Here is a 26,210-nt window from a genome sequence, read left to right as displayed (position 1 = left end):
GTGCAGTCAGTGCCCCCCACCCCTAGCTCTTACACCCCCACCTGCAGTTTGGCGGGTTATGCCAGAAGGTACGTTCCTTGGAAAGGTCCCCGGCCCATCTTTCAACCATTACATTCACTCCCAGAGTTTGGCAGAGCAGCTGGCAAATACCACTGAATGGATGCATGTGTGCATCATTCATTCACAGATGAATGGATGGATGGATGGATGGACGGATGGACAGATGGAGAATGTCATGGTGATGGCTGGTTGTCTGAACATGCTCTGACTGTGTGTCCACTTACTTTTTTCATTACATCCATTCTAGCAAACCCAACCTACCAGAACTCACTCACCCACATGCTGCTTCTGCCTAAAGCTCCAATCAACATTTGCCTTTTAGGCTGGGACTCTCTGGGAGAAAATAAAAGGTCAGGAACAATTCCTGACAGATGAGGTTTGTAGTTGGCTGGTCTTTGGCTACTGTGAGTAAACAGGAAAAGAAACCTATAGACAGTTAGGGTCATGGTGATAATCCACAGAAGAATCAGGCAAGGCAAGGTGGGGCAGGGGTCTGCTCTGGGCAGAGGGCAGGAGGCTGTGAGCAGCATTGCTCTGTCACCCAATTTCAAGCACACACACGAAACACAGCTTAAGGGTGCATCTGGAATAATTCTGTGGCGTGAAGCACAGTGTGTTTGCTATAATTTACTGTCAATCAAAAAACCAGCAGTTGGGGGAAAAAGCCTTCCTATCTACTCTAAGCTACATAGGCAAGTCGGAGTTCAAAAAAGTGCTGTAGTTATAAAAACACAAATAAACTTTTCTAAATAAAACCAAGCTAAATCCCAGCCCAGCACATCACTGTTATATTTTCCAAAGTAATTCTTTAAAAATAAAGCAAGATGTAATGAAATGTCCTCAAGTTAATCTTAAAATTTGCTTTATTAACACACCAAGACAAAAGTGTATTTTTTATTGGTTTTGTTCCCAAACTTCACATTTGCCAATCACAGTGCTTATTTAGGTTTGGGCTTTTTTGTACTCTAGAGACAAAGACTTCGTAATCCAGACTGGTGGAAACAACAGAAGCCAGACGGTTCTGGGGACTCTCCTCAACTGAATGCAGCTCCCCGCCCAGGTCACTAACCGCTCAGGCTGCCCCTTTCCAGCCTTCCCTGGTAAAGAATCTCTGAGGCTCACTTCACAAAACCCCCAGTTTATAACAAACACAGCATATCTGATACCCTCCCTTTACCACCAAATGGAAATTGTGAGTGAACAAAGGAGAAGACCTCACACTCACCCCACACCCCAGAAAGTGCTCTGAAAAAGGAGCCCCATCTTGGCAAGGAAAGCTGCCACTTGGCTGCGCTGCCACAGGGCCTGATTCAGCCCAGTCCGTGATGAATGGCATAGGGCTCTGAACAGGACCTTCTGGAGCGATGAGGCCTCCCTTGTCCTCTGAGCCTTTCAGCACATCTGCAAGGCCAGCCTGGCTTCAAATGCAAATGGACATTTTTATGCCTATCATAACTGATGCTTCAGAATAATGCAGAGCCAGCACATACAGAAATAGCTTACCACATCAGCATGGAAATTAAAGACAACGGGTATTCCCCTAAATGCTGTGGTTTTCATAAATGGATGTACAGCTCTCAGTTCTGCAGATGCAGAATTCAGTCACCAGCCCTGAGTATCAGCTGAGCTGCACACAGCAGCCTCAGCTGTGAGGGAGGATTCCAGCAGAGACGGTCTTGCCTTAGTGACAGCGTTCCGGCCCAACAAAGGGCCTCTTGTGCCCATGCACAGGGCAGTAAACACAGATGTACTTGTCAAGCGCACCTGAATGGACCCTTATGGCCACCTGAGCCTGGTTCGCCTCCTTCGAGGTGTGAAAGCCCATGGCTCACGGTAGACCCATGGAAGAGCCTTGACGGGTCAGCCTCTTTCTCAGCCAGCCACCTCTGGAGGGAACCAAGCCAGTCCCTCAGGAGCACCAACCGCATCATCACCTTCCTCCTACCCCAAGACATCTTTTTGCCTGTGGAGCCACCCGGAAGAGCTCAAAGCCTTCACTTGCTGTGGCTGAGAATTATAAACATGGGTAGGTCTCGTTTTGTCCTTTGTGGGCTGTGCACAAGTGTTCCTGGGTGACTGTGGGGATGCCCAGAGTTTATTTTTAAGTACTTCAGCATAAAAGGAAGAGAAAGCCACTCCTCTCATCCTGCCTCTATTCTTCTCCCTAGGGGAAACAGCTGTTTGACATTTTCTTGTGCTTCTACCCAGAAAAACTTCCTGAAACACTCTGTACAGATGCACGTGGTATGCTTTTCTAACATTTACCCACAGGGAGCCGCATCTGTTCCTGGCTGTGTGTGCCTTGGCCTGACCTAGGCTGGGTGGTTTTGACACGAAAGGCAGCCCAGCACGGAGGGTGGTTCCAAATGCCTGGGCTCGGATCTGGGCCCTGCCACTTCTCAATGCATAACTGGCCTGAGTAGGTAATTCTCTGCACCTAGGTTTTCTCATCTGCAGAATGAAGAGAGCACCTGCCTCCCAGGGTTACTGTGAGGATTAAATGAGTTACTAATACATGAAGAGCACTTAGACCAGCACCTGGCACACGACACTTGTAGAACATGAACCCTCAGTCTAGAACCCCCAACTTACAAGAGCTGAAGATTAGAGGTGAAGTGACTTGCCCAAGGTTACCCAGCCAGTGAGAGATGAAGGCTGACCCTTCAGGCATTGCTCTTTATTAGCACTCTTCTCACAGAGGAGGTAACTATGGCCCAGAGATGCTAAATGACTTGCTCCCAGCTGGCAGAAGAACTCAAAGCCAAGCCTTAGAGCCAAATCCCAGGCTTGCTTCTAGCACCTCAGGGGTGCTCTGGGGCCCCAGTCCTTCACACTCACGCACACACCAGCACTCCTCTGGGCCTGAGTGAGGTCTCTGTCTTCCAGAGCTTGTGTTCTACGAGGAGGACAATGCACATGTAAATAAAGCAGGGTTGGCAGTGCCAGGGCAAAAGAGAGTTTGCTCTATGTGTTCAGGGCATGCCTATCTGAGACCCTGGAAGAGAGGCCTGGAGGGAGGCAGCCGCAAGCAACGCAGGCAGAGAGCAGGTGGGAGCTCCACTTATGGAATGGAGGGCCTGAGCTCTGAGGCTGGTGTGGCAGAGGAGGCACTTGGAGGCCATAGTGGAAGAACCGCAGTGGTTCCAGAAGCCTCAGGCAGGCTTTGGGAGGGTCTAGGGGACATAATCTGACTGGGCCAGGGAGCAATGGTGGGAGCTTGGGTCAAGGTGATAGCTTCGAAGGAGCTGGGAAGTGGTGGATTCCGGATACACTTAACTGATTTTCTATTAGACCTCAAAATGTTCCTGGAGATCCAGCCCAAGGCCACAGGAAATCATCGTTGGCCCTGGCTCACACCTCACATCATGAGCAGGTATGATGTGTGCAGAACTGGGTCCTCCAAGAAGATATGTTGCCTGATACCTGGTACCTCAGAATGTGACCGTATTTGGAAATAGAGTCCTTGTAGATACAATTATTTAAAATGAGCAAGGTGAAGCACCTGGAGCAGGGTGGGCCCTAAATCCTATACAAATAGTGTCCTTCCAAGGGGAGAAGAAATGCAAGCACAGACACACGAGGGGAGGGTATACATGATGACGGCAGAGGCCAGAGTTCTGCAGCTGCTGAGCAGAGCAACACTGAGAGTCACTGGCCCCCACCAGATGCTGGGAAAAGGCAAGGAAGGATTCCCCTCTACAGGTCTCAGGGGAGCACAGCCCTGCTGACACCTTGATTTTGGACTTTGAGCCTCCAGAAGGGTGAGGCAGTCCATTTCTGTAGTTTTAAGCTGCCTGGTTTGTGGCACTTTGTTGCAGCAGCCATGGGAGGCTACCAGGCCAAAGCCTTTCCTGGTATGCACCTTGGTGCCCTCCCACCCACCCCTGCACACACTGCTGTGGGCATCCTTATCGTGCTGGGCCCTGGGTCACACTCCACCCCCCAAGGCTGGCCCCCTGGCCCAGCCCCTGGGGCACCGGGCCTCCACTCCACTAGCAGAAACCACCAGCTCTCACCTGGCTTCAGACTGTACTCTCCCTCTCTCTTCTTCAAACGGGGAAGAGAAACTCATTCTCATCTGAAGGGTCAGCTCCGATGCCACCTTCCTAAACATGTCATCCCAGATCATGCCACTAGGATGCTCCACAGGGCAGGGCTCCATGATCACCCCCGCCCTGCCCCCAGCACCTGGAGCAAGGCCAGGCACACTGTGAGCACTCGGAGGGGGTCAGCTGAGTGGGCCCCTCACGGCCTTCGTCTGTCCCTTCACGATCAGCACTTGATGCATTTACACTGTTAACCTGTGTGCAGCAGGCCATCTCCCCAGCGTGACCTGACCGAAGGCTCTACACAGGCAGGGGCCACATCAGTTTTAATATGGGCACAGAGCAGGAGTTCAAACCCCTGTCTGCTTATTTTCAAGCTTAGTTTTCAGTGAAAACTAACAATGGCTGTGACTCACACACTCATCTCCACCATGAGATACTGGTGCTATCGCTTCAGACTGCAGACATGTACACTGAAACCAGGGAGAAAGGAGGCAGAGCCACAGACCGAGATGCAGGAGAGTGGTGCAGACACAAATGCATCCCTTCTATTTGTCTGCATGTTTCAAACCTATCCTGTCTGAAATAAAAGAGCAAGTTAGTGCTTTTATCTTCAGGCTACAGATTTAACCCTCTCCACCAGCTTGTGAGGTAGGAAGCAAGGATTTGTCCAAAACATTAAGCAACCTTTCCTCATTGCTGTTTTCCCAGGGGTTCCTGCCACTTGGCCCCACGTGAAAGTCACCCTTTAGGTGGAGCACTGGGGAGAGACCACAGCAGCGGGAAGCCACCGACAGCTCCCCAGGCAGGAGTGCAAGGCAGGGGAGGAGGTAAGCGCAGAGGTCCCAGTAGAGGTGAGTGAACACTGTCAACCAAACTTGTGTGCAGCCAATGGGGTAAGAGGCGTGAACTTCAACAAAGATGTGATTTACCTCTTTTTAAATTCAGTCATAAATTTAAAATAAAGAAGTTAAATGCCATAGTAGTTTCTTAAAGTAATACTTATAAGCAGAAACCTCACTTTTAAAATAAGTTCTGATAGTAATTTTCATCTTTAAATTAGTAATAATCTTGACAAAATTTTAGTAGCCATTTTGGGCTCAATGGCTATCAACTGAGAACTGAGCCCTCTCAGCCACAGCTGGGGCACTGCAAATGGGCCGAATCTGGAAAGCATTTGAGATGTTTCAAGAGACAGAATGATGTTCATATACTTTGCCATTAATCTCACTTCTGGGAATTCTATATTGAAGAACTAATCTAAAGAATCCTTTAAAAAGCAAGCTCTCTGCACAAAGAAGTTTACTAGAATGTACTTACACTGGCGAGAACATGAAAATGACCGACCACAGGATGACAACCTCATGGAGCACTGCCCTTGCACAAGGCAGGTGTGCAGTGCATATATAGCAAAGGTAATTTACACAGGAACCCAGGACAGAGTGCTGTCCTTATCCCCCTTTTAGACTAAAAGACATAAACTTGCAGAAGTTAAGTAACCTACCAAGGTTTAACCTTTAAAACTGAATGTAACTGTGCAGTGACATGGAAAATGCACAAAGAAAGTTAGGTGGAAGACATCTGCCTGTGTAACCGTATTATTTGCAGGGCAACCCTGTGGCCACTGCATGGGGCCCCACCCTCACTTACCCTGTCCCGCCATGCACAGGGTTAGAACAGCTCAAGGCTCACAGAAGCTCTAAGCCTCCTGCCTATCCTCCTTCCAGGCACTACGTGGCATACTGAAGACACGCGTGCTTCTCCTGAACTGGATGCCCAGCAAGGCAAGTCCTCAGCTGCTGACTCCAAGCCCCTCACTGCTCAGTGCCAGCCCTAGGGCACACATGCTTATAAAATGCATGGGTGAACAAACTAACATTTTAAAAATGTGCTTTGAAATGTCATGTGCTTATGAATGACATTTCAATGCTGTGTAACACCATTCTATTATCTGCATAATATAAAACATTAGATTCACTCTGCTTTCATGGAACACTATTCAGACCTGTGACCCAGATCTGCCAGTAACAGATGCCGTTTGAGGATGTGGGTCTTGATCTGGCCTTCAGTTCCTCTCTGGATTAAGAACCTGCTTGCTTTGCACATAGAAAGATGGTCACAACCAAGCTGTACAGCTGACAGCTCCAAACCTCCTGTGCTCAGAGGCCATCCTTGGGCCCTGGCACTGAAAACAATTGAACTGTTCAGTGTGAACATGAGGAGTGAGTGACTGTCTGAAGTCAGGCCAGGATGAGTTAGGAATCTTCACGCAGGGGAATGCTGAATGCAGCTTCTTCTCTCATGAAACAAAAAGCAGGGATGTGAAATTACATTTACAATGTAAATGGCAACCCTGGAGAAGAAGGTGCTTAGAGAAAAAGTACAGAGGAAATACACCAATATTTGAGCAGCTGTTTTTGTGCAGTATAAGAGGATACTTTTTTTTACATCTTCCACGCTGTCAGGAGTGGACACGTGTTACTGTCATAATGGAAACACTAGCAGCGTTTCTTAGTGATCCACCCTCACTTACCGTTGGTAACTAGAGAAGTGAGCCACCGAGCGAACGTGTCTGAAGTGTGCTGGCTCTTCTGATGAGAGCTGGACTAAGCCTGCCCCTGGCAGTGGCAGGAGACTAATTCAATTGGTAACATCAATTTGAGCTGCTGAAAGTTGGAGCGTCAGCTGCTGACTATAACTTTCTGAAAGGGCACTGCTACAGTCATACATGGAAGGGAGAGGGAAGGAGTAGCCTTCAACTAAACAGACCTGCACCAAGCTGACCATGCAGCAGCAGGCCCTGGGGGCCTCAGCCAAGCAGCCAGGCCACCCCAGGGGCTCCGCCGTGGTCCAGGCTTTGGGACATTGTGCACATTTTAAAGCCCCGGGCAGCCAGGAGAGCAGGTAGCTTAGGGAAAAGAGAAGAGTAAGCTGGCGAAATGAGGAACAGCACTTTATTATGAAGTAAAAACTAGCAACTATGAATCACACTGCTGTTACACTCAAACTTAAGGCATCAAAAAAGTATGCAAAATTCGTAAAAATTTCTGGGGAAGCCCACAAAACGTATTTTGAAAAATGCTTATGCCTGAGGCAAATACCAACAGAGATGAGCATATCACATAAAAATATCATTTGAAAGAGAAAGAGAAAAGGGGAGGGAGGGAGGGAAAGAAAGAAGGGTGAATCACAGTTTATTTAACACTTCTGGGTTAGGCACTGTGCACTGAGCAAAGACAGGCTCCTGTCACAGAGTGTTTCACTGAAGGGAGACAGAAAATAATGTAAATGGTAATTTCAGATAGTGAAAATAAAACAGAATAACATGATATATAGAGATTATACATAAATTACATTGTTTATTCTCCCATATCATGAGAAATATATCTTTGAGCCCTTATTTTTATTTATAGAATTATTAAATGCCCCTCTGAAGTTAATTGTTTGAAGCTATCCAAACTGAGCAGCTGTGAATCAGATAAGGTCACAGCTATGGGACTGTGTATTGGACTTGACTTAATCCCCCTTTCCCTTCTTCATACTATACTTATTAATAGTTTACAGACAATAGTCTGTTTACCCATACTACAAAGGATGCTTCAAAGACAAATGGACAGATAGAATGCTTCAAAGACAAATGGACAGATAGAAACATTGTATTCATAATTCAATTTTCAATGGCACAAATCAGCATCCACCATTAACTAATAATCCCCAATCAACAATTTTGATAGCTGTGTTTCAGTCTTATTCTCTCTTACAATCAGGGCATTCATTGCTAGGGTCAGCAATGGTCTGGGTCCCCATTAAGCAACAGTTAAAATAGGCTTCCTGCTTTTAATAACCATGAAAGTAAGAGAAAAGCATTCCATGAAAAGGACTATACAACCTTAAAAGTGCAATAGATGCACTCTATATTCATCTACTTTGTAGAACAATTTAAAAACGACTTTTTAATTGGAAAGTAGAAGAAAGAGAATTCTAGAAAACCTGGGTTCAAATTCTGACTTCACCACTTGACTGAGTGGTTCTGGGTGAGTGAATCCATCCCAGTGTCCTTATTAACAACACCTGCCTGCCTACCTCCTCCGACAAGTGGAAGAAGCAGGGCTCCTTCTCAGGGAGAACAGAGGAGGGCAGCCACAGGGGGTGGTCAGCCTTTTGCTAGCTCTGGTAACTGCCAACTTCAGCAGCTCGGCCAGCCAACAGCCTCGCCGCAGCACATTCAGAGCCCACCAGAGCCCAGCCCCTGTGGCAAGAATGAGCTTCTAAATTTAAATGTAGCTAAATAGGTCACAATTATTAATTAGTTAATTTGTTATGCTTTTTCTCTGACTCTGTCTTGTAAAATAAACTGGTTATTTTTTTCGTGAAAAAAAAAGAAAGAATGAGCTTTAGTGTCTGACCCTTGCACAAATGTGTCGATAAAACTGCCACCTCCAGGGTCTGCTAGCATTACTAACCAGCTTCCTCTGTGACTCTACTTTCCATTTGAAGAGTGGATCTCTTACTCTCTCCAGAGTAAGCTAATGCTGACAGCCCAGCACCCACTCTTGCCCCTGGGGCTCCTGCCTGCCTGTCTGCCAAAGACACAGGGGTCCCAGGACTTACAAAACACCTTTGCTCCAGCAAAATGGGGTGTCAAATGAATCCCATCTCCTACCAAATTCCTAGTCCAGCCCCCTCAGAAAACAATCTGCCCAAAGCCAGGTGGAGGCCCCCCAGGGCTGGGAACATTTCCCGACCAGCTGGCTATGCCTGGTCTCCCCTGGCAAGGGGAATCACCTAGCTGGTAGCCACAACCGCCTGGACCTGGCCGTGTCCCCCACCCAGTTCCTGGGCAGTGTCACTGAACCTTGGAGCTTCGCTCCCCTCCACTTCCCACGCTCTCAGGCCTCAACCCTGGCTCCTGCCAGGTCCATATCCCAGGAGGGCTTCTGAGGAACATGCTGGGTTGATTTTTTTTTTTTTAAAGCAAAATATTTTCCTACACCCTCAAGTTTTCAAAAATAGACCTATGTAGAACTCCCTTTCTTGGATGCCTAATTCTAACTAAAATGTTCTCTGCTGTGTGCACACATGTGCACACACCTCCAGCTCCACTCCCACCCAGTCTGGATGGCAGGGCTGGGGCCACAGCAACTATGGTTTACCCCTGCGGCACCAGCTTCTCTGGAGAGTCTCAGGAGGGCCTGCTGCCTCCGGGGTCTTGCCAAACACACACGGGGAACGGTGCACATGGAAGCTTTCAGATTCTCCCCGACAAGTTTAAGAATGGCTGATCATCACGGAAGGAGTGAGACAGCCATGCCATCCCCTCCACTCCCTGAGAGACCCCAAGCTCCCCTGGATTCATGCCAGGCCATCAGAACACAGGGCTCAAGGCACTGCCCAAGAAGGCCTGTACAGGCTGCTCTGAGGCCCTGCTCCTGCACAGTGAGCACCTGGCCTCCCTGGACCACTGCTGGACCCTGGACTCTTGCCCAGCAACTAAAGGAGAAGCTGTCCTCTTCAGCGCTAGTGGTTGAGAAGCTCAGAGCGAACTTTGGATCCACATCCAGCGGTTCTACATGACCCTAGCCTTATGTCTCACCCTTATTTTCCCTCTGCCTCAATATCTTCTGGTATCTATTTAATCCTCTGGTACTGCACGTGTTTTATAAGCCAACTCCAATTCTTTCGAGAATGAAGCAAGGCAAATAAATAAAATGCTTGGTCATAATCTCTTGGTGAATCACTGCTGATGGCCTGGGGTGGAGCCCTGCATGAGGTGCTCCAGCTGAAAGGGGCGGCCAGCCTGAAGGGAGCCCCAAATCCCCTGGAAGCACTGGCCCCACACCGCGATGGCCGCTCTGTGCCAGCCAAAGCGCTGAAGCTGTCTCAGCGCCTACCAAGACAGCCAGGGGACCTGGCCGAGGGGAAAGCACCCACTGTGCAAGGCACGCCACTGCCCACTCGGTTCAGGGCTCCAGGACTCATCCAGGGGAAGCAGGGCAATGAGGACCATTCTTTGCCTTCTTTGCCTCCCTCCATTTCCTGTTCTTCCACAAACGGGTATGCTGGCAGTTGTCCTCCCACCCAGAAACCCAAGGCGCCAAGCCACACAGCACAGGTCTGTGCTACAGCAAGGCATGCGCAGCTCTGGCTCTGGAGACTGGAAGCTCAGCAAAGGGAGCCAAGCACACACTCCAGGCAGTCCTTCCTTCTCTCCCAGCCCCTCCACGGAAGCCAGCCCCTGTGCAGAGATGCGGTGCCCTGACCTTGGAGCATCCACGTCAGAGGACAGCAGCAATCTCTACACCAGGCCCTGCCTGACACACAGGGATGGCCCTCTCGAGCCCCCGAATCGCCTTTGATGTGGGCTCTCACTGCCCCAAGAACTTCTGCAATTTCTCCACAACCTGCTGAATGCTGAGGCTGGCCCTACATAATGTAGGAAGGTGGACAGAGGCCTGGATCGGGGTAACAGATGCTGTTCACACCCGGCTCCATCCAAGCCAGCCGCTCTGTGTGGTCTCAGGCAAACCCCAACCCCTTAGTCTAAGGCCTCCTCTGAGCCCCACAGCTTGGCCCAGACCCAGCAGTCCTGAGTACCAACTATGTGACAGGATAACGTAGGCAACAAATGCACGTGAGCCAAGGGCCCAGCCTTGGGTGGGGAGGGCAGCCAGCGCACCAGGAATTACAAAACCATGAGGCAAACATGAGTGTCAGGTGAGGCCAAGGAGCAGAAGACGTCTCCAGTCCAGAATTCCCTCCCAAGCCCTAGACTTCTCAGACCTTCTCCACACCTCCAACAGCATGTCTACCAGACGCTTTGGCATACCCTGCCTCCTCCACTTAGCCTGGCTCCCCTCCAGGCCACCCTCACATAGAGGAGGGCAGCTCCATCTCCCAGGGGCTCAGCTGACCCTCCTCAGAGCTGTCTGGGCCTCTCTCAGCCCACCCAGCCCTCCAGGAAGTCCCGTGGCGCTCCTTTAGGGCCACCCGCCCTCCAAGCCCGTCAGCTGTGGCAATGCCCTCGCCCACCCGCATCAGGGCTGCCTTGGCCCATACACAACCAAAGGTCCTAAGCTTTCTCATCTGTCGAGGCCCTCACTGGTTCCAAGCCCTCCCCCACCTCCCCTAAGTAAAAGCCAAAGGGCTTCCTGTACCACTCAGCGTGTGGTCCGTGACAGGATTAGCACAGTGAAGTACTCAGGAACTTCTACAGCAGTCTGACACTGCTACAACATCCAAACACTGACACAAGCACATCCATCAGAGATGGGCTAGGGATTGAAACAAGTGCCCCCTGCCAGAGGTGGTCTGAGAGACGCCCCGCGCCTTCCCGGGCCTGTGCCTTCTCCAGGCCCACTCTCTTCCACCCTCTGGCCTGCCCTCCCCTGCCATTCTCCCTGGCTCGGCTTCGGCACACCGGCACCTTCCTGTTCCGCAGACACCCTGAGCACAGTCCCACCTCAGTGCGCCGCACTGCTGCTCCTGGCCTGTCTGGAATGCTGCTCTAGCCCTTCACACAGCTCACTCCCAGAGGCTTGCCCCAATACCCTCAGCACTGCAAAACACCCTTTCCTACCCATACTCAGCTGGGCCACTTCTAGGTTTTCTTTGCTGTTTTCCAGAGCACTCATCACGTAACATGCTGTATCTCATATTTATTGTCTTTCTCCCCAGAGGTAGGGGCAGGAGGCTCTGCTTGCTCTTAGCACAGGGCCTGGCTCGCTGTGGGAACTCCACAGGCACTTGCTGAGTGCACAAGGGAATGTGGGGGCCAGAGCACAGGTGGGGCCAGCTATACGGAGAACCCAGGAGCGGCACCCTGAGGGACACATCAGCAGACCTGAGTTGGCAGAGGGCAGCCGAGGACCACCACGAGACGGAGTTGTCTGCCATGTCACAGGCGCTGGGCTGGGCCCTGCAGGGACCCCTGGGATCCAGATGAGCTTTCTGTGACCCAGGACCCAGGCCATCTTTTATACAGGAGGAGGATGGATAAGAATGGGGGAGGATAACAGCAAGGGAACCAATCAGAAAGCTAGTGCTGAATTGAGGCCATGGAACTATAGAGATGAAGAGCAAAATTTGAGAGGTTTCTAAGGCCAGATCTACAAATGTAGTGGGAGGTGAGAGGGAGGTAGGAAGCCCAGGGATGATCACATGGGTATGGCACATGAAAGGAAGCTCTCCTCAAACACCATCATGATTACCGTGGGTCAGACAGCGGCCAGAGCTGGGACGCCTCTTACAGTGCCCACTCTCCCAGGAAGGAGCCTTCTCAGCAGCCTGCCCCTCTCCTCCCCTGCCCTGAGTCTGCACCCGTGCCCCTCAGGCCTTCTCTCTGCAGGATCTGGGACCCTAAGTGTGTCCCTCACAGCTGTCTCCCAAGTCACAGCTTGCATTTCACGAGACCATTTTTTGAATGCTGGCATCTGTCTGGCATCATTGCTGGATTCCAAGCTAGTCTGTTCAAAGCAAATCCGCCACTGTGCATACATTAAGCATGTACTTTACGCCCACCACTGTGTTACATGCTAAGAAAAAACAGAGAGGAGCCATGGGATGGGGTCCTGCCCACCGACAGTCCCCCAGGACAGGGAGGTGTGAGATATGGAGAGGAATGCACACACTAAACAGTTAAGGAAGGACACCATGGAACACCTGTTTGCCCGAAACTCACCTGAGGCATGAGAAAACACAAAAAGAAAACAAAAAGCAATGACAAAAACCCAAGTCATTTTTATCCTTAATTTCTACTAGAAATGACGGAGCAGAGGACCCACATGTGCTGTATACCTTGAGAAACGTGCCAAATGTGTATGTTCAGGGAAGCCACCCACATGGAAGGAACTGGACAGGCAAAGGCGCAGAGGGGCCCCAGGCCTGGCCTGGTGGAGCAGGTGTCTGGTACTGGTCACAGAGGGAGGAAGCAGCCAGGGTGGCTGAGGGCAGCAGCCTGACTTTAATAAGCAAATGTCCTGCAAACCCAATCTGCCACCCAGAGAGCTGGAGGGCCAGGTGAATACATAGTTAACTGTGGAGATGCAAAATAGACCTTACCAGTTACTGAATGGGCAGAAGCTGGGAAAAACAAAGGGGACTTCCCAGCGTTCTAGGGAACACTGGGAGCCTGCTGGGAACTGTGCCCAAAGATCTGGTGGGAGAAACAGGTGCGTAATTCAAGTGCCCGTTAATGTGCTTTGACCTTTTGCATTCTCTGGAGTGCAAAGCCAGTCCTTATAAAATCCTGTATAAACTGTTAGGAAAAGACAGGGGCATGAAGGAAAATATCCCCAAGCTCAATGTAGTGATCACGCACAAATACCCAAGTCAGACAAGAATGTTAATGAGGCGTGGGTGAGCAGGAACTGTCTCCAGGGCTGCATAAAGGCCGGCTCTAGCCGGGAAGCCTCACAAAGACTCTGCATTAGTGCCCCTTCCAGTAAGAGCAGGAGAGAATAGACAGCTTTCTTCTCTGCACCAGAGCCCCACTTGGGACTGAAGGTAGATTAGACTGAGAACATTTTCTCATAGGAAACAGTGAAAATCTGTTCTCAGTTTACCTGAAACAGTTGTAGACTCTGACCAGGATACATTATTAATTAGTCAAAAGAGAAGCCCTGCCTGTTTAGTTACTCATTGAACGAGGTATCTTCAAACACTGTGGCCTAGAATTGACAGCACAGCTAACTCTGTTTGCCACGGTAATGGGGACTTCAGGAAGGATGGCAGTTAACTGAGAAATGAAAACAATCGCATTTTCTCCTCAGCAAGGCCTGAACCACTGCATCAAGAATGATGGCTTCCAGCACTACCCAGGGTGCTCAGGGCTGCTCGACACTGTGAGGTTTAAACCACACCTCTGGCTCAACGAGCCAAGTCTGGCCCCACCACGCCTGGGTCTGGCAGACAACAGAGCCCCTTCCAATTTTTCAGGGCTTGGGGATGCAGGGAGGGCATGAACGATCACCCCTGCCATCCCCAAACAGCAGCACTCCAATTAAGCGTTCAGCTTAACTTCCAGCATGTGACGTGTGGTGTGAGGGAAGCATGGCCAGGCCATAAGCTCCTAAGAAGAGAGCGAGAGAGGGGCCTGGGTCTGCTGAAGGTGGGACTGCAAGGCCCAAAAGGAGACAGGGAGAGAGTTGGCTGTACTGACAGGCCAAGCACACCCCCAGCAAACTGCCCAGGATTTTTAAGAAGGAGAAAAGCAAACCACCATCCCACCTCGGGCTTCACGGCCACAAGTGAGGCAGGGCTGGGACCAGTCACCATTTGGGCGGGAGGCCAGCCCCAGGTGCGGCAGGAAGGGGTGACGCTGGCTCAGCAGCTGTGTCTCCTCACTCTGACCCAGCGGGGCCCCAGCACGGTGCTGGGGACACAACGAGGTCTCGGGTGCTGTCAGGCAGGGACACACACACACACACACACACAGAGAAACATGCCATTAGAGGGAGAGGGAGCAGCAGAGGGGCGAGCCAAGGCCAACACCTGACACGCCTGGAGGCAGTGAACAGCCTGCTGACCACATACTAACCCTCAACATGCAGCTCAAGCTCAAAGTCTGAGGGAAACAGCAACTTAAGAGCTGGGATCATGGCAGCATCAGTCCACCCAGCAGAAGGCTGGCAGGACTTGTAACTGGAGGCCCAATCCACACCCACAGGCTAATGCACCCTGAGCATATCTCCCCTGCACCTGGACCATCTCAGAAACTACTGACGAAATGGGGTGCTATTTCAGCTCCTGGCTTTGTATTCTCTGGCTTTTGAGAATAATGACTGCAAAAGGCATGTGGAGAGCAGAGCAGTTCCCCATGGCCACAGCCACTTCCCAAAGAGGAAGCCAAGGCAACGTGAGACCAGCTCAACCCACAGGGGGCCTTTCTCCGGGATGGAGAGTGAGAGGCTCTGTGTAAGAAACAAGGAGTTTCACTTTTAAAGGGCAATCCTCCTTTCTGGTCGGCCGGTCCCAAATGGAGGCCTCTGGAGATACCCATTATATTTATTCAAGTAGTTTCAAAGGTCACAACCTTTGCCTGAGCAGAGTAGTTCAAACTAAGTTGGGAAGTGACAATAACTAGAAATGGGACAAGAAACAATTAACCTACCTCTCCATTCTTGATAAAAATTTAGAATTCCTAGAGGCAGGAAGTTTGACTTTAATATGCAAATCTTCCATTGGACACCTTTCTAAAAATGCTACTGGAGGCGGTACAATGTCAAACTGCCACCTGCAGAAGCAGGAAACATGAGTAAGTGGTCTGGTAACCATTGACTAAGCAAGGGTTGACAGGAGACTGTCAAATACAAACAACTTTCTTAAAAAAAGTTTTCTGTTTTGCTGACAGTTACTGATTCCAAAAAGAAGGGGTGTGGAGACCTGCACTTTTGTTTTCACAGTCAGAGGATGTAATTTCTACATCCCTCACCTTCATCACCAATGGCCTCCAAAGGCCATCTGTCCTGACACCATGCCCTGCGACAGCAGGGGACCCTTCAGTGAACAGCCATGATGCCAAGGCGGCTCACACAGACCAGCTTCCGTCAGGCCCTAAACTCCACTTCTGTTCCCTGAAATCTCTACTGAAATACTCAGAATGATCCGACATGCAAAATGAGGGAAGAGCTGCCCATCCCCAACCCAGCACAACCCGGCCATGCAACCAAAGCACCAAGAGCTCTCATCCGCCTCTGGGAAAGGAGGCCTGGTTCACGCTAACCCCTGTGGAGGTTTGTGCCTTCTCCCTCTAAGCGACACAGAGACATACTACCCCACCCCAACACTGACATAGAATAACACACTGAGCCAGTCAGGAGACCTGCGGCCCAGCCCAGTCATTAGAAAAACATTTAATATGAGATTAAAGAAACAAGATTACCAAGAAAGGGCACTCATTTCCTCCCACCTACCCATCCAGTCCACTCTTCACGGTGTGCAGCAGGCAATCCCTTTGCTCCAGCCCTTCCCTGAGGAGGAGCAGGCAACGCCTGCCTGTGTGCCCACCTTCTTCTGGAGGGCTGGCCCTGCCACATGTGCTCAATCACAGCACAGCGCAGCAGCAGGTCCCCCGAGCCAGAGCAGCCAAGGGATGGAAAGCAGACCAAGGGCACTGTTGTCTGTGCTACTGAAGCTGAGAATGGAGGACAGGTGCAAGCTCTCACTTAGCCCAGGGCGCCCACCCTGCCTGCTGCCCCATGCACTCTGATGAGGGGCGGGGAGCACGGCCACTACTCACAGCCATGGTAGGAGGCAGGCGACCCCCCGGCCTTGCCGTACTCCTGCTCTGAGTAACTGGTGGAGAGGTTGGGCTGGCTGGAGCCACGGCCGAAGGTGATCTGGTTGTTGCCCATGCCGGTGGTGACCTGGGCCATGCGCTCTTTGGTTTTGAGAGCCTGGGCCCTCTCAGCCTTCAGCCGCTCCTCGTCCTTGAGAAGGGCCACCAGCTGCTTTGACTTCTCACGCACGTTGATGCCCTGGTCCTTGCCATCGCGGTCGATGTACTGGAAGTCCTTCAGGGTCTGGATGGTGAAGATGTTCTCGCGGCACTGCTGGGCCACCCGCTCGGAGCCCGTCTTGATGAGGTAGTCCAGCAGCGTCAGCGCCTTGTACACGTGCCGCCAGTTCTTGCCGTGGTCATTGAGCCGCTTCCACACCATGCTCATGATCTCCGAGAAGGCCACCACGTTGTAGGTCAGGTCTGCGATCTCAGTCATCAGAGAGCTGGATGGGCCCCATGGGTCATTGGAGGTGGCCTCCCGGACTTTTATTTCAGCTTCTGAGTAATTGTTCACAATGTTTTTCATCTGCCGTCTGATAGATGAAGTCGTCATTTTTATTCTCTGTTACCAATATAAAGCCCTTCAAAGAGAGAAGCTTTCCTGTTTTGGGCAAGCTTGAGCCCTGCAAAGGTTCAGCCTCCGTAACAGATCTGCAGCAGGACCCCTGACTGTCATTTCTCCCACTGGAGCCTGAGGTCTGAGAAGCCGGAAGGCATGACCTAGGGAAGAAAGAACACTCACTGTGCCCGGAGCTCCTCGGAACCGCAGGAGGCTCTGGCTCACATACGTCTGTGAACAGCAGGGACTGGGGAGCGGCGGGGGTGGGGGGCGAGTGGATACACTCCTGCCTCCCTAGGATGAAAGATATTCCATCTTTCTTTCAAAACTATGGTAAGATCAGTATTACAAGTGAATAATGAAGAAAATCTAAAGTCAAGTTTAAGCCTTTGGGAAAAAAGAAGTAAACATGGTGACTCTTGTTCTGTTTTCAAAGCACTTACACTGGACGGCTCTCCTGTATCTTCATCACACAGGAAAAGCTGGCCACAGAGGCAGCATAGCACAGGGGATGCCTGTCCTGACAGAGTCAAAATTATCTGTAGGAATAAGAAAGCTCTGGGAGTCCCTTAACTCCCAAATGCCGCTCTGATTCTTTAAAGCTGCTCCCCATTTGGCTTTCAAGGCAGGTTAGAATGGCGGTTCTAACTGGTCCATGAGCATCACTTTTCTCCTGACCTTTTATAAAGGTTCCCAACTACTCTTCTAGACACAGCTAAGGCTTTCTGCTGGGCTTCCAATGTCTCCAGCATCTGCCCAGAGCTAATACAGCCATAAAAGTAAACTAGTTCTACCCCAATCCCCTCATTTGACACAGCAGAAAATGGAGGCCCGGGGTTACACATTAATGGGTCCACCCAGCCCTATGCTACAAACACCCCCACCCGCTCTTTCCAGAGAAGGGCATTTCCTGAGCTAGAGTGAGGCCCACGGCCCCAACAGGGGGCTCTGGGGCACGACCCTGGTCTTGTTCACCAGCGAGCACCCAGCACCTGGCACTGTATCTGACCCGGATGGAAACACTGTTGAATAAATTCATGGAACAGATTAAAACCAGTGCACCTGTCCTCAGGAAAGGCCAGTCTAGCAGGGGATAGAGGTGGGCACAGGAGATCTGAGGATGCAAAGCAAGAACAACCAACTCAGCTGGCTCTTGGGGGCCTTCAAAGGCAGGCCTGGGAAGGACTTTCTGCCAAATTGCTCCCAGCATATCCTAAAGGATGAGGAGGCTGCCAGACCAAGGCATGAGCTTCCTCTAGCGGTCTCAACCTGCAAGGCATCTATCAGCGGTCTCTCTGAAATATTTAGGCTTTGAAGGAAAAAGCTGATATAATATGTGTCAGTCAGAAAAATATATAGTCTACATAATCTGAATGGCTGCCCGCCATTTTCGTAAAGCTTGGACAAGAGCAGCTTTCAGAAGCTGGTGAGGAGGTGGAGATCTGAGGATGAGAGATTCCTGTAGGAGAAACTATGTTCAAGGCCAACTGGGTTGTACTCCTCACCTGAACTTTGCAGCCATGATGCGTGAGGGGCTGCAGGGCCACAGCAGTGCCAGCAGGAGCCCAAGGTACTCCCAGGCTGCTCTGGCTTTTACTGGGGACTTCTGGGGCTCTGTTGCACTTGTCATGTGGACCTCAGACCTCATTTTCCCCATTTTAAAACCTCTCCCCATCAACCTCAGGATTGGGTTATAAACACTCTCCCCTCCCAGCAAACATCTGCCGGGTGCCAACTCCTAAAAGTCCAGCCCTGAACACACACCATCCTGAAGAACAATTACGTTATTTCTAGATCCCGAGTTTTGTTCTTACTCTTTTTTGAATGGTTTGCATGCTCCACTTTCCAAATGTTCCTTCTCATTTTGGCACTTCCAGTTTGCTGAGCCTGAAATAACATACATGCAAAAGCAACTCAAACAGGATCATTTGTTACCTTGGGAGTTCTTCACTCGAGCCTAGGGAACTGCGGTCAGCTCACAGGACTAAACATCCAATCACTTATTAAGGACTTCCAGCCCAGATATGAGGGACAGTGGGTGGCAGAGAGGCAGGGGACTGTCCAAGCCAGAGGGAAAAATAAACTTTGTTAAAGGTCTAGACCAAGACAGCACCCCACCCCCAAAAAGTGGCAAGACTCCTTTTCATAAACTAAAGCCAAAGGGACAGACGTCATTAGAACATCAGTAACTAGAAATCCAATTCTATCACTAGGTACTACTTAGAACTATTTTATGATAAGTGATGAACAAAGCATTGAGTTTGTACAATTCTGTTATAACTTTAAATATTTTTGCATGGAGACAGCAAAATGACTTTGAGTTGGGATTTACTATTGAAGGCAAACAATCTTTCTGTGCCTACCAAGCAGGCTGGAAGAGGAGCCATAAGGCATCACCAATTTCCCTGGATGAGATGCTTGGGGCTCCCAATGCCCACAACCCCAACCACACCTCACTCCAGCCCCAGTCCTGAAAAGCCTGTTTTGAAATTGTATTAATAAAAATCATTTTATTAAGAATCAGAGTTTCTGATGCACAAGACAATCACTCGTATGCACACTGAACTGATAAAATCCAACCAACAGCACTAAGTCAGACATACCAGCCGGCCTGTGTAAGTGTCACTCTGGACAGCACACACTTCTGTCAGGCCTTCCAAAATGCCCTGGGAGCTCTGCAGACGCCATGCGAAAGCCACAGTCTACTTGGCATGGGAAGGGACACTTAGTTCTCAGTGCTTGGGAAGATTCTTTGAACCAAGTAATATTTCATTTCCATCCTGGAAATGGAATCTGTTGTTTCTGCCTGTGCAACATCCATATCCCCTTGCCTTGGAAAGAGCCCCAGTCTTCTGTGGGAGAAGTGGCCAGAGCAGGCCTGGCCCAGGCCCAGCCAATCAAAGCACCATGGGTCCCCAGCTAGAGCAGGGGCAGGGTGACAATTCAGACTGGACTGCCTGGAGACCTCGCTGGATGGGCCCTCATACTGGGAAACCAGCAGGGTTGCTGAGCAGCTACAAGCCACCGCATGGCCAGGGTTTACCTAAGTCTGCAGCCAACACTGAAGAAAACAAGGAGCCAAGGGAAGGATGAGAAAGACAGAACATCATTTGAGCCTCTGGATCCACCTGTGCTTTATCAGTCCCTGAGTTTTATCAGCAGCACAAGCGAGCGAGGTCATCCGTAACCTACAGCAACATGCGCTCCTGTCATGCGCAGTAGCGAGCCCTGTGCAACGAGCACTCAGAGGAAAGCTGCAACACCGGAACAGCAAGCGTGTGGTGGTGGGACACAGGCAGCGGTGCAGACACACCAGCCAGGCTCTCCTCACTCATCCGATCCATGGCCTCTTGCCAGAGAGGTTCCTCGCCCCTCAAAATGCAGCACCCCCAAGGTCTGGGTTCATCACTATTTTTCAAGTGGCTTATGATGGGGACCATAAAGTAACAACTGGATCACCATGCTTACAGGGGACAGGATTGGGGAGAAACATTCTGGCATATTTGAAAATACAACCAGAATTCAAAAGACAGTGGAGACTAGAAATAGACTGCGAATGGCGAATAGAACAAAACTAAACAAACAAAATATTTCAAGTCAGTCTAGAGTGATGCCCTGAGAGGCAAGAATAATTCCATAAAAATGTGGTCCAAGGGCTTACGGGACTGGGTGGGGAAATGCCTTTAAAATCTAGATCCAGATCATGGGAGAGAGAAGAGGCTTTCCAGGGCTGCAGTAGCTCAGGTGGGCTCCTGGTCATGCCCACGTGCCTCTGGCCTTGTCCTTCTTGATGCCAGGTGGGCTGGTGGGAAGTGGGGGGCTGGGAAGACCCTCACTTGTCCATGCGGTCTATACCAAATCCCTAAGGGGATTTTGGCAGCGGCTTCTCAGTGATCAGGGATCATGACCAACTATGAGCAAATAGCAACCACTGTCTCTCCCTCCCCCACAAACATAACTGTCATGGGTCAATCCAGTCACAGTCAATATTACTGAGCGGACTGACCTGAAAACCTTCCCCCAGATGGCAGCCCCAGCTCTCTGTGGCCAGTGAGCAGATGGACCTGAACCCTCCCTGATGGCAGCCTCCTGTCACATGCCATGTGCTTCATATTTCTCAAGGCAGGTGACAGGGACAGCTGTGGGAGAGAGCAGCCACCTGTCTTGCAGCGTTCCACCAGTGTGGCCCACTGACCGTTTATACCAGAATCTCCCGGGGAGACTGTCCAAAACTCCAGACACACAGTGCCTCTGGGTGGCACTGAGGGGGTGCAACACTCTTACCATGCTCCCATAGTGATTCCCAGGCTTACTGAAGCATGTGCCATGGTGTCACTGAATGACATACATCAGCACTCAGTTTGTGAAATCCTCTGAAGCTTTGATTAGTAGTCAGATTTAGTTGTCCTGTGCGGACAGTCCCTGAGGGAGGAAAATCTCCATCTTTCTACTGGGGAAAAGGGGACCACGACAATTAAAGGAGGCTCTGTCAGCAGGGGGCTGAGAACATAGCTCACATGACCCAACCGAGCTGACTCTCCCGAAGACAAGGGTCCAGTTAGGACAATATGGACAGTGCCACATTCTTTTCCACAGTAATCATTTCAGCCTAAAGAGAAAGGACTATTATGACTCTGCATCAGCCAACCTAGCAATAACAGCCCAATGACTACTGTGTGCGTTAAGGGGAGAAATGAAAGGAAAACACTAATCCTTTACTTGTCACACACCAGAAAAACTGAGATTCAGTCAAAAAGTGTTCTCTTTACTAACTGAATGTGGGCATCTATATTCCAATGACTTTTTGGGGTAAATAAATCAAATCCTGTTATCAGTATGCAAAAAGTGGGCATACATTCAGAGGTTCTTGAGGGAAAAAAACATTTTACACTTGACTTCTAAATGATAAAGCAGGCCAAGTTAAATTGTCCATGCACTCTCCTGTTTCTCTTCTGGGAGAGGAAGAACCCCATTGGAGTTTCAGTTAAGCAGGTAGGAAGGACCCCCCACCCCATGCTGGACAACACCACTCTTCACACAAGGCAGGAGGTCCTCCTGCAAACAGCCACCTGTGCAGCTTCTCCCAGGACCCAACAGCCACTGGAACAAGCACAGGGACCTCAAATTAGGTATCAGACAGCCTCCAATGAGTATGTGTCCTTAATTTTTCTAAAAGCGAAACTAAGTACTAAAACACACATGAAGAATTTAATTTTCTTTACCAATGTGCCCTGACCTTTTAGTCTCTGGGAAGAACAGCCTGTGGGTCCAGACTACATAGGTGTTGAAATGCAGTCATTTTTATAGATTCTGTGAAACAAGGACAAGGGTCAGGAACCTGGTACTGGCCATTCCGGCTGTAGCCTGGCCATCCAATGCAGTCACTAAATCTCACTCCCCTGATGTAGGAAATGCGGTGTGGTGAGCTGCACATCTCTTACAGGTTTGGGGATCAAACACCCTGACAACTGGACCAATGGGATGCATAAACATGCCATAAAGGAAAAATAATTCTGTAATGCCCACGCACCCCTCAAAGGAGTTTTGCAAATGACCAATCATGGACATTATACCAAAGACCATACCAAAAAGCAAACGTGGTGTGGTAGGGCACACACAGTCAGGAGACAGGGAACCAGGGACCTAAGTCCAGAGTTGTGATCACCATGGCACCACATCAGCCAGTGACCAGGCTCCTCCTTTCTAAGATGATGAGTAGACCAGACGCTTTCCCCAAATCCTTCAGTTCCCAAAACTCTCTTTCTCACAAATGGCTCAATCCCCTACCATCTCCAGTATCACGAGGAGCCCATGCTTCTGACCAGCCCTGGCCACAGGCCACTGACCAAGGGGCCACAAGCCTATTGGCAGCTGTTTCTCTTGGCCTGTGGGGCAACATGGGGCAGAGGCAGGGCTTCCTGTGGGCTTCCCTCAGAGCCCTTCCCTCCTCCAAAGAAGGCAGCTTATGTGTGACCCCTGGACTTGAGAGTTACCGTTTCTAACAAGTTGTGGCTCTGCTACCAGGACACTCACTAATGACAGGTGGCAATGCCACCCAGAGACGGGGAACCACAGAAGGGGGCACTGGATGGTCTGACACACCCACCCCACCCCACGAGGCAGGCCCAGCTATGGCTTACAGTTTGATTAGTACAATTTTCCAGCCTGAGATATTTGAAAAAAATGTAGAGCTACATGGGAAAATTTAGAATTCCCATGATTTCATGCTTAATTTAGACTGGGCTGGTCACAGTGGTGGCACTGAACATCAAGCTGTCGCTATCTCCTGAGGAGCCAGCATGAGAGTGGGAGCAAAGGGAGGGTGAGCTGCAGACGCCCTTGGCCAGGGCCCCACGGACATGATTTCAGGCTCAGCAGTGATTACTCTCCTCAAAAGGAGCTCAAGATGCTGCCAAGGGGATCCTTGAAGGTAACAACAGGTGTTTCCACACTGTGTTAGCACAAATCCAAAGCCATGAGAAAAATGCGTGGTTTGCTCACCTGTGCCCTTAAAACAGCAGTTCTGGAAGGTCATGTAAGACTCTCCTCATACCGACTGTGGAGGAATGAGGCAGATTTCTGTGAGCAGCTGAGGGAGTTACTTCCATGGACTTCGGGTAGTGATGACTGGTGTCCGCCAACCCTCACAGGCTGGCCCTCGGTCCCCATCTCTCTACCCCAAGCATCACAGGGGTAAGGCAGAGCCCCAGAGACCATGGAACAGGCTCACCTTGGCAAAAGCTCAAAGGATAAGCGAAATTATCCTAAAATTGGACTCTGTAGCACCCTGGGGAAGGACAAGACTTGAAGTGTAACTTGTGCCACCCATGTGCTGAACTCTCTTTTCCCATCACTTTCCTTATTACTGGAACAATCTGCTCACTGTCACTTTAGAGAAACCTATGTGCCAAACTGGCCCCCGCCACAGCCTCTACCCAGCTGGCTTTTTCTTGTCATTTACATCTTAAACATCTCCCCTGATCCACCAGTCAGCCACTCTATCAAGCCAGCAGCTTTATTTTTCAGCAGAGCCAGCCTCTCAATTGAACATCACCTTGTCTATGTACCTGCTGATCTGAGTATCTCCCAGGCCCCCAGGCCCTCTGTGGAAGCAGGGCTCTGCCTGTCTTCACAGCTGTCTCTTCTGTGCCTAGAACAGAGCCTGGCACACAGTGAACACTGAGTGAATGAACACAGGGGCAAAAATGAAAAATTTTAAACATTATCCCTAATCCTGCCCACTCAGAGACCACCAGAGTTACCACCTGGGGGCCACTCTCCTAACTCCTGTCTCCCTTTGGTCTCTGTCACTGAAGTTAAAGCCAGCTGCTCCACCCTGCATTCTGACTTGTCTGCCCAATAACAAACTGCCTGCAGATATAAGCTGTCACCACTGCTGCTCAAGGAATGTTCACCACATGAATGAACAGCCACCTGGGCCCCACAGGGCAGCGTACCTGCCCTGGGGCAGAGACCATTGATGCCCCCACAGCCTGGGCTTGGGAGCAATGCCAGCCACCCTCGGGCAGCATGCAAGAGCCAAAACGGACACTTCTCACTCTGACCACATGGATCTACACCCTGCCTTTCCAGTGATGATCTGAGGCAAGTCAATGAGCTTTCCTGAAGTTCTATTTCAATACCCATCAAAAGGAGGTATCAACAGCTGCTGCTCAGGGTTGCTGTGAGGAGGTGCCTACACAGGGACTGGCAATAATAGGTGTAAAAAATAAAAATAGCTGCTTCCTCTCCCCAGCAGCACCCAGGTTAAGTATGCCTATAAGAATGTTTCTCAGTACGTCCCTGAGGGCAACTCAAAAAGAACTTCCAAGGGAGGAGACGAAAGCCTTACAGATGCCTCTCTATGACAAATGTGCAGGGTGGAAACTGCCTGCCGGCTTGCTAGGTAGTATTGCCTACCAGCCCCTCTTTCCAGACCATACATACAACCTGCCACACACAGTCACTAGTTCCATCTCTTCTTTGCAGCTGGCATTTCCAGAAAAAGTTTCCATTGTGCTAACTCTTTGATCCTAGTCATCATAATAGTATAGACTTAACAACAGTAATAGAAACTAAAAGAGGCTAACTAGAAGATAGCAAATATTAAGTCCTGACTATATGCCAGGCATGTTCTAAGAACTTCATACATGTCTACTCATTGACTCTTCCTAACAGTCATAGGGGGAGTTACTATTATCCTCATTTTACAGAGGAGGAAGTTGAGGTTAATAAGCTACATTGCCTGCAGGTGGCAGTACCAGGATTTGACCCCAGGCCTCTGGCCTCTGGTCCCATTCTCTTAAGCCTTATTCCTATTCCATCTGGCTTCAGACAAATCCAATGCTCAAAGCTATTAAAACAATGAACTTTTCCTTCTGAATTGGCAGACCTAGAAAGGTCCCTCTTGCCTAGATGTTTGAGAGGCCAGAAGATGGCAGAGAAGCAACTGTTTTCCTAGCCCCTGTTCAGCGGCTCATAGGGGGTCCTCTCCCCAGCCAGCTCACCAAGTCAAGGGAGCAGAAACAAAGGTGGTGGAGCTGCAAGGGCCTCTGGACTCCCCTGTGTGTGAACACAGAGGCCAGAGCTATTGAGTGCTGTACTGGGATTGGCCCTGGCGTCCCAGCTCCTTCCAGTGCAGCCAACCAAAGGAAAGATTTGAATGTTCTTCAAAGAAAGTTTCACTTTAAAATGTGTAGGTCCTACAAATCACTCAGGGTAAGAATCTGAAATACTACAGAGACTCCAAAAGGATGTTTTAAGATGTGTTCTTCAGAAGTCACACTCTTAAGAAACGATGTCTCTTTGGTTATAACTGTGTCTTCTACCCAATCAGTCACATCATCTTTAAAAACCTAATAAGTCTGTATTATTTCCTTTGAAATAGCTGTCATCTGAAATATCACTCAGAAAAAAAATGGGCCTCAATGCTAAAAGGTAAACTTCCTTTTTTGGTACAGAAGAAAAGTATTATTTCCCTCCTTCCTCCTCTGCCAGAGACATTCCTAGTGTTTTGTTTACTCTGCAACACTGACTGGACACATTAGGAGGAAATGTTCCTTCTAACTCTTAAGTGTTAGCGTCTGCCCCAGAAAAGGCAGATGCCAGCCCTGCTGTCTTCTTGCTATTCCTGTTAAGTTTTATTACGTCCTATTTGGTGCATATAAAATAAGGGCAAATCACATGTGAGGCACAAACAAAACAAACCCCTGTGATCCCACGCCCCTCAAGGCCTGAAGCATGTCCACAGTGCCCACCCACAGGGCCC

At 49.9% G+C, this 26,210-nt stretch overlaps 1 protein-coding gene across 10 annotated transcripts in view; it reads right to left on the bottom strand.

Annotated features, from left to right (window-relative positions):
- Positions 1-26,210, bottom strand: part of EPN2 (epsin 2) — a 75,222-nt gene that overhangs the window by 26,203 nt on the left and 22,809 nt on the right. For 6 of the 10 annotated variants that reach the window (XM_073234730.1, XM_037019449.2, XM_037019452.2 and 3 more), the window contains one exon: positions 16,342-17,103. In XM_073234730.1, the coding sequence (XP_073090831.1) occupies positions 16,342-16,936 (595 nt within the window). In that variant the 5' untranslated portion in view covers positions 16,937-17,103. Of the gene's footprint in view, positions 1-16,341; positions 17,104-17,385; positions 17,404-18,756; positions 18,830-26,210 lie in introns of those variants that run through there. The other 4 variants (XM_037019451.2, XM_073234727.1, XM_017679513.3 and 1 more) reach the window with 2 other exon arrangements.

The sequence above is a fragment of the Manis javanica genome, chromosome 4 (genome assembly GCF_040802235.1).
Source record: "Manis javanica isolate MJ-LG chromosome 4, MJ_LKY, whole genome shotgun sequence".
Classification (NCBI taxonomy): Eukaryota; Metazoa; Chordata; class Mammalia; order Pholidota; family Manidae; genus Manis; species Manis javanica.
This window is presented reverse-complemented; position numbering and strand designations above follow the sequence as displayed.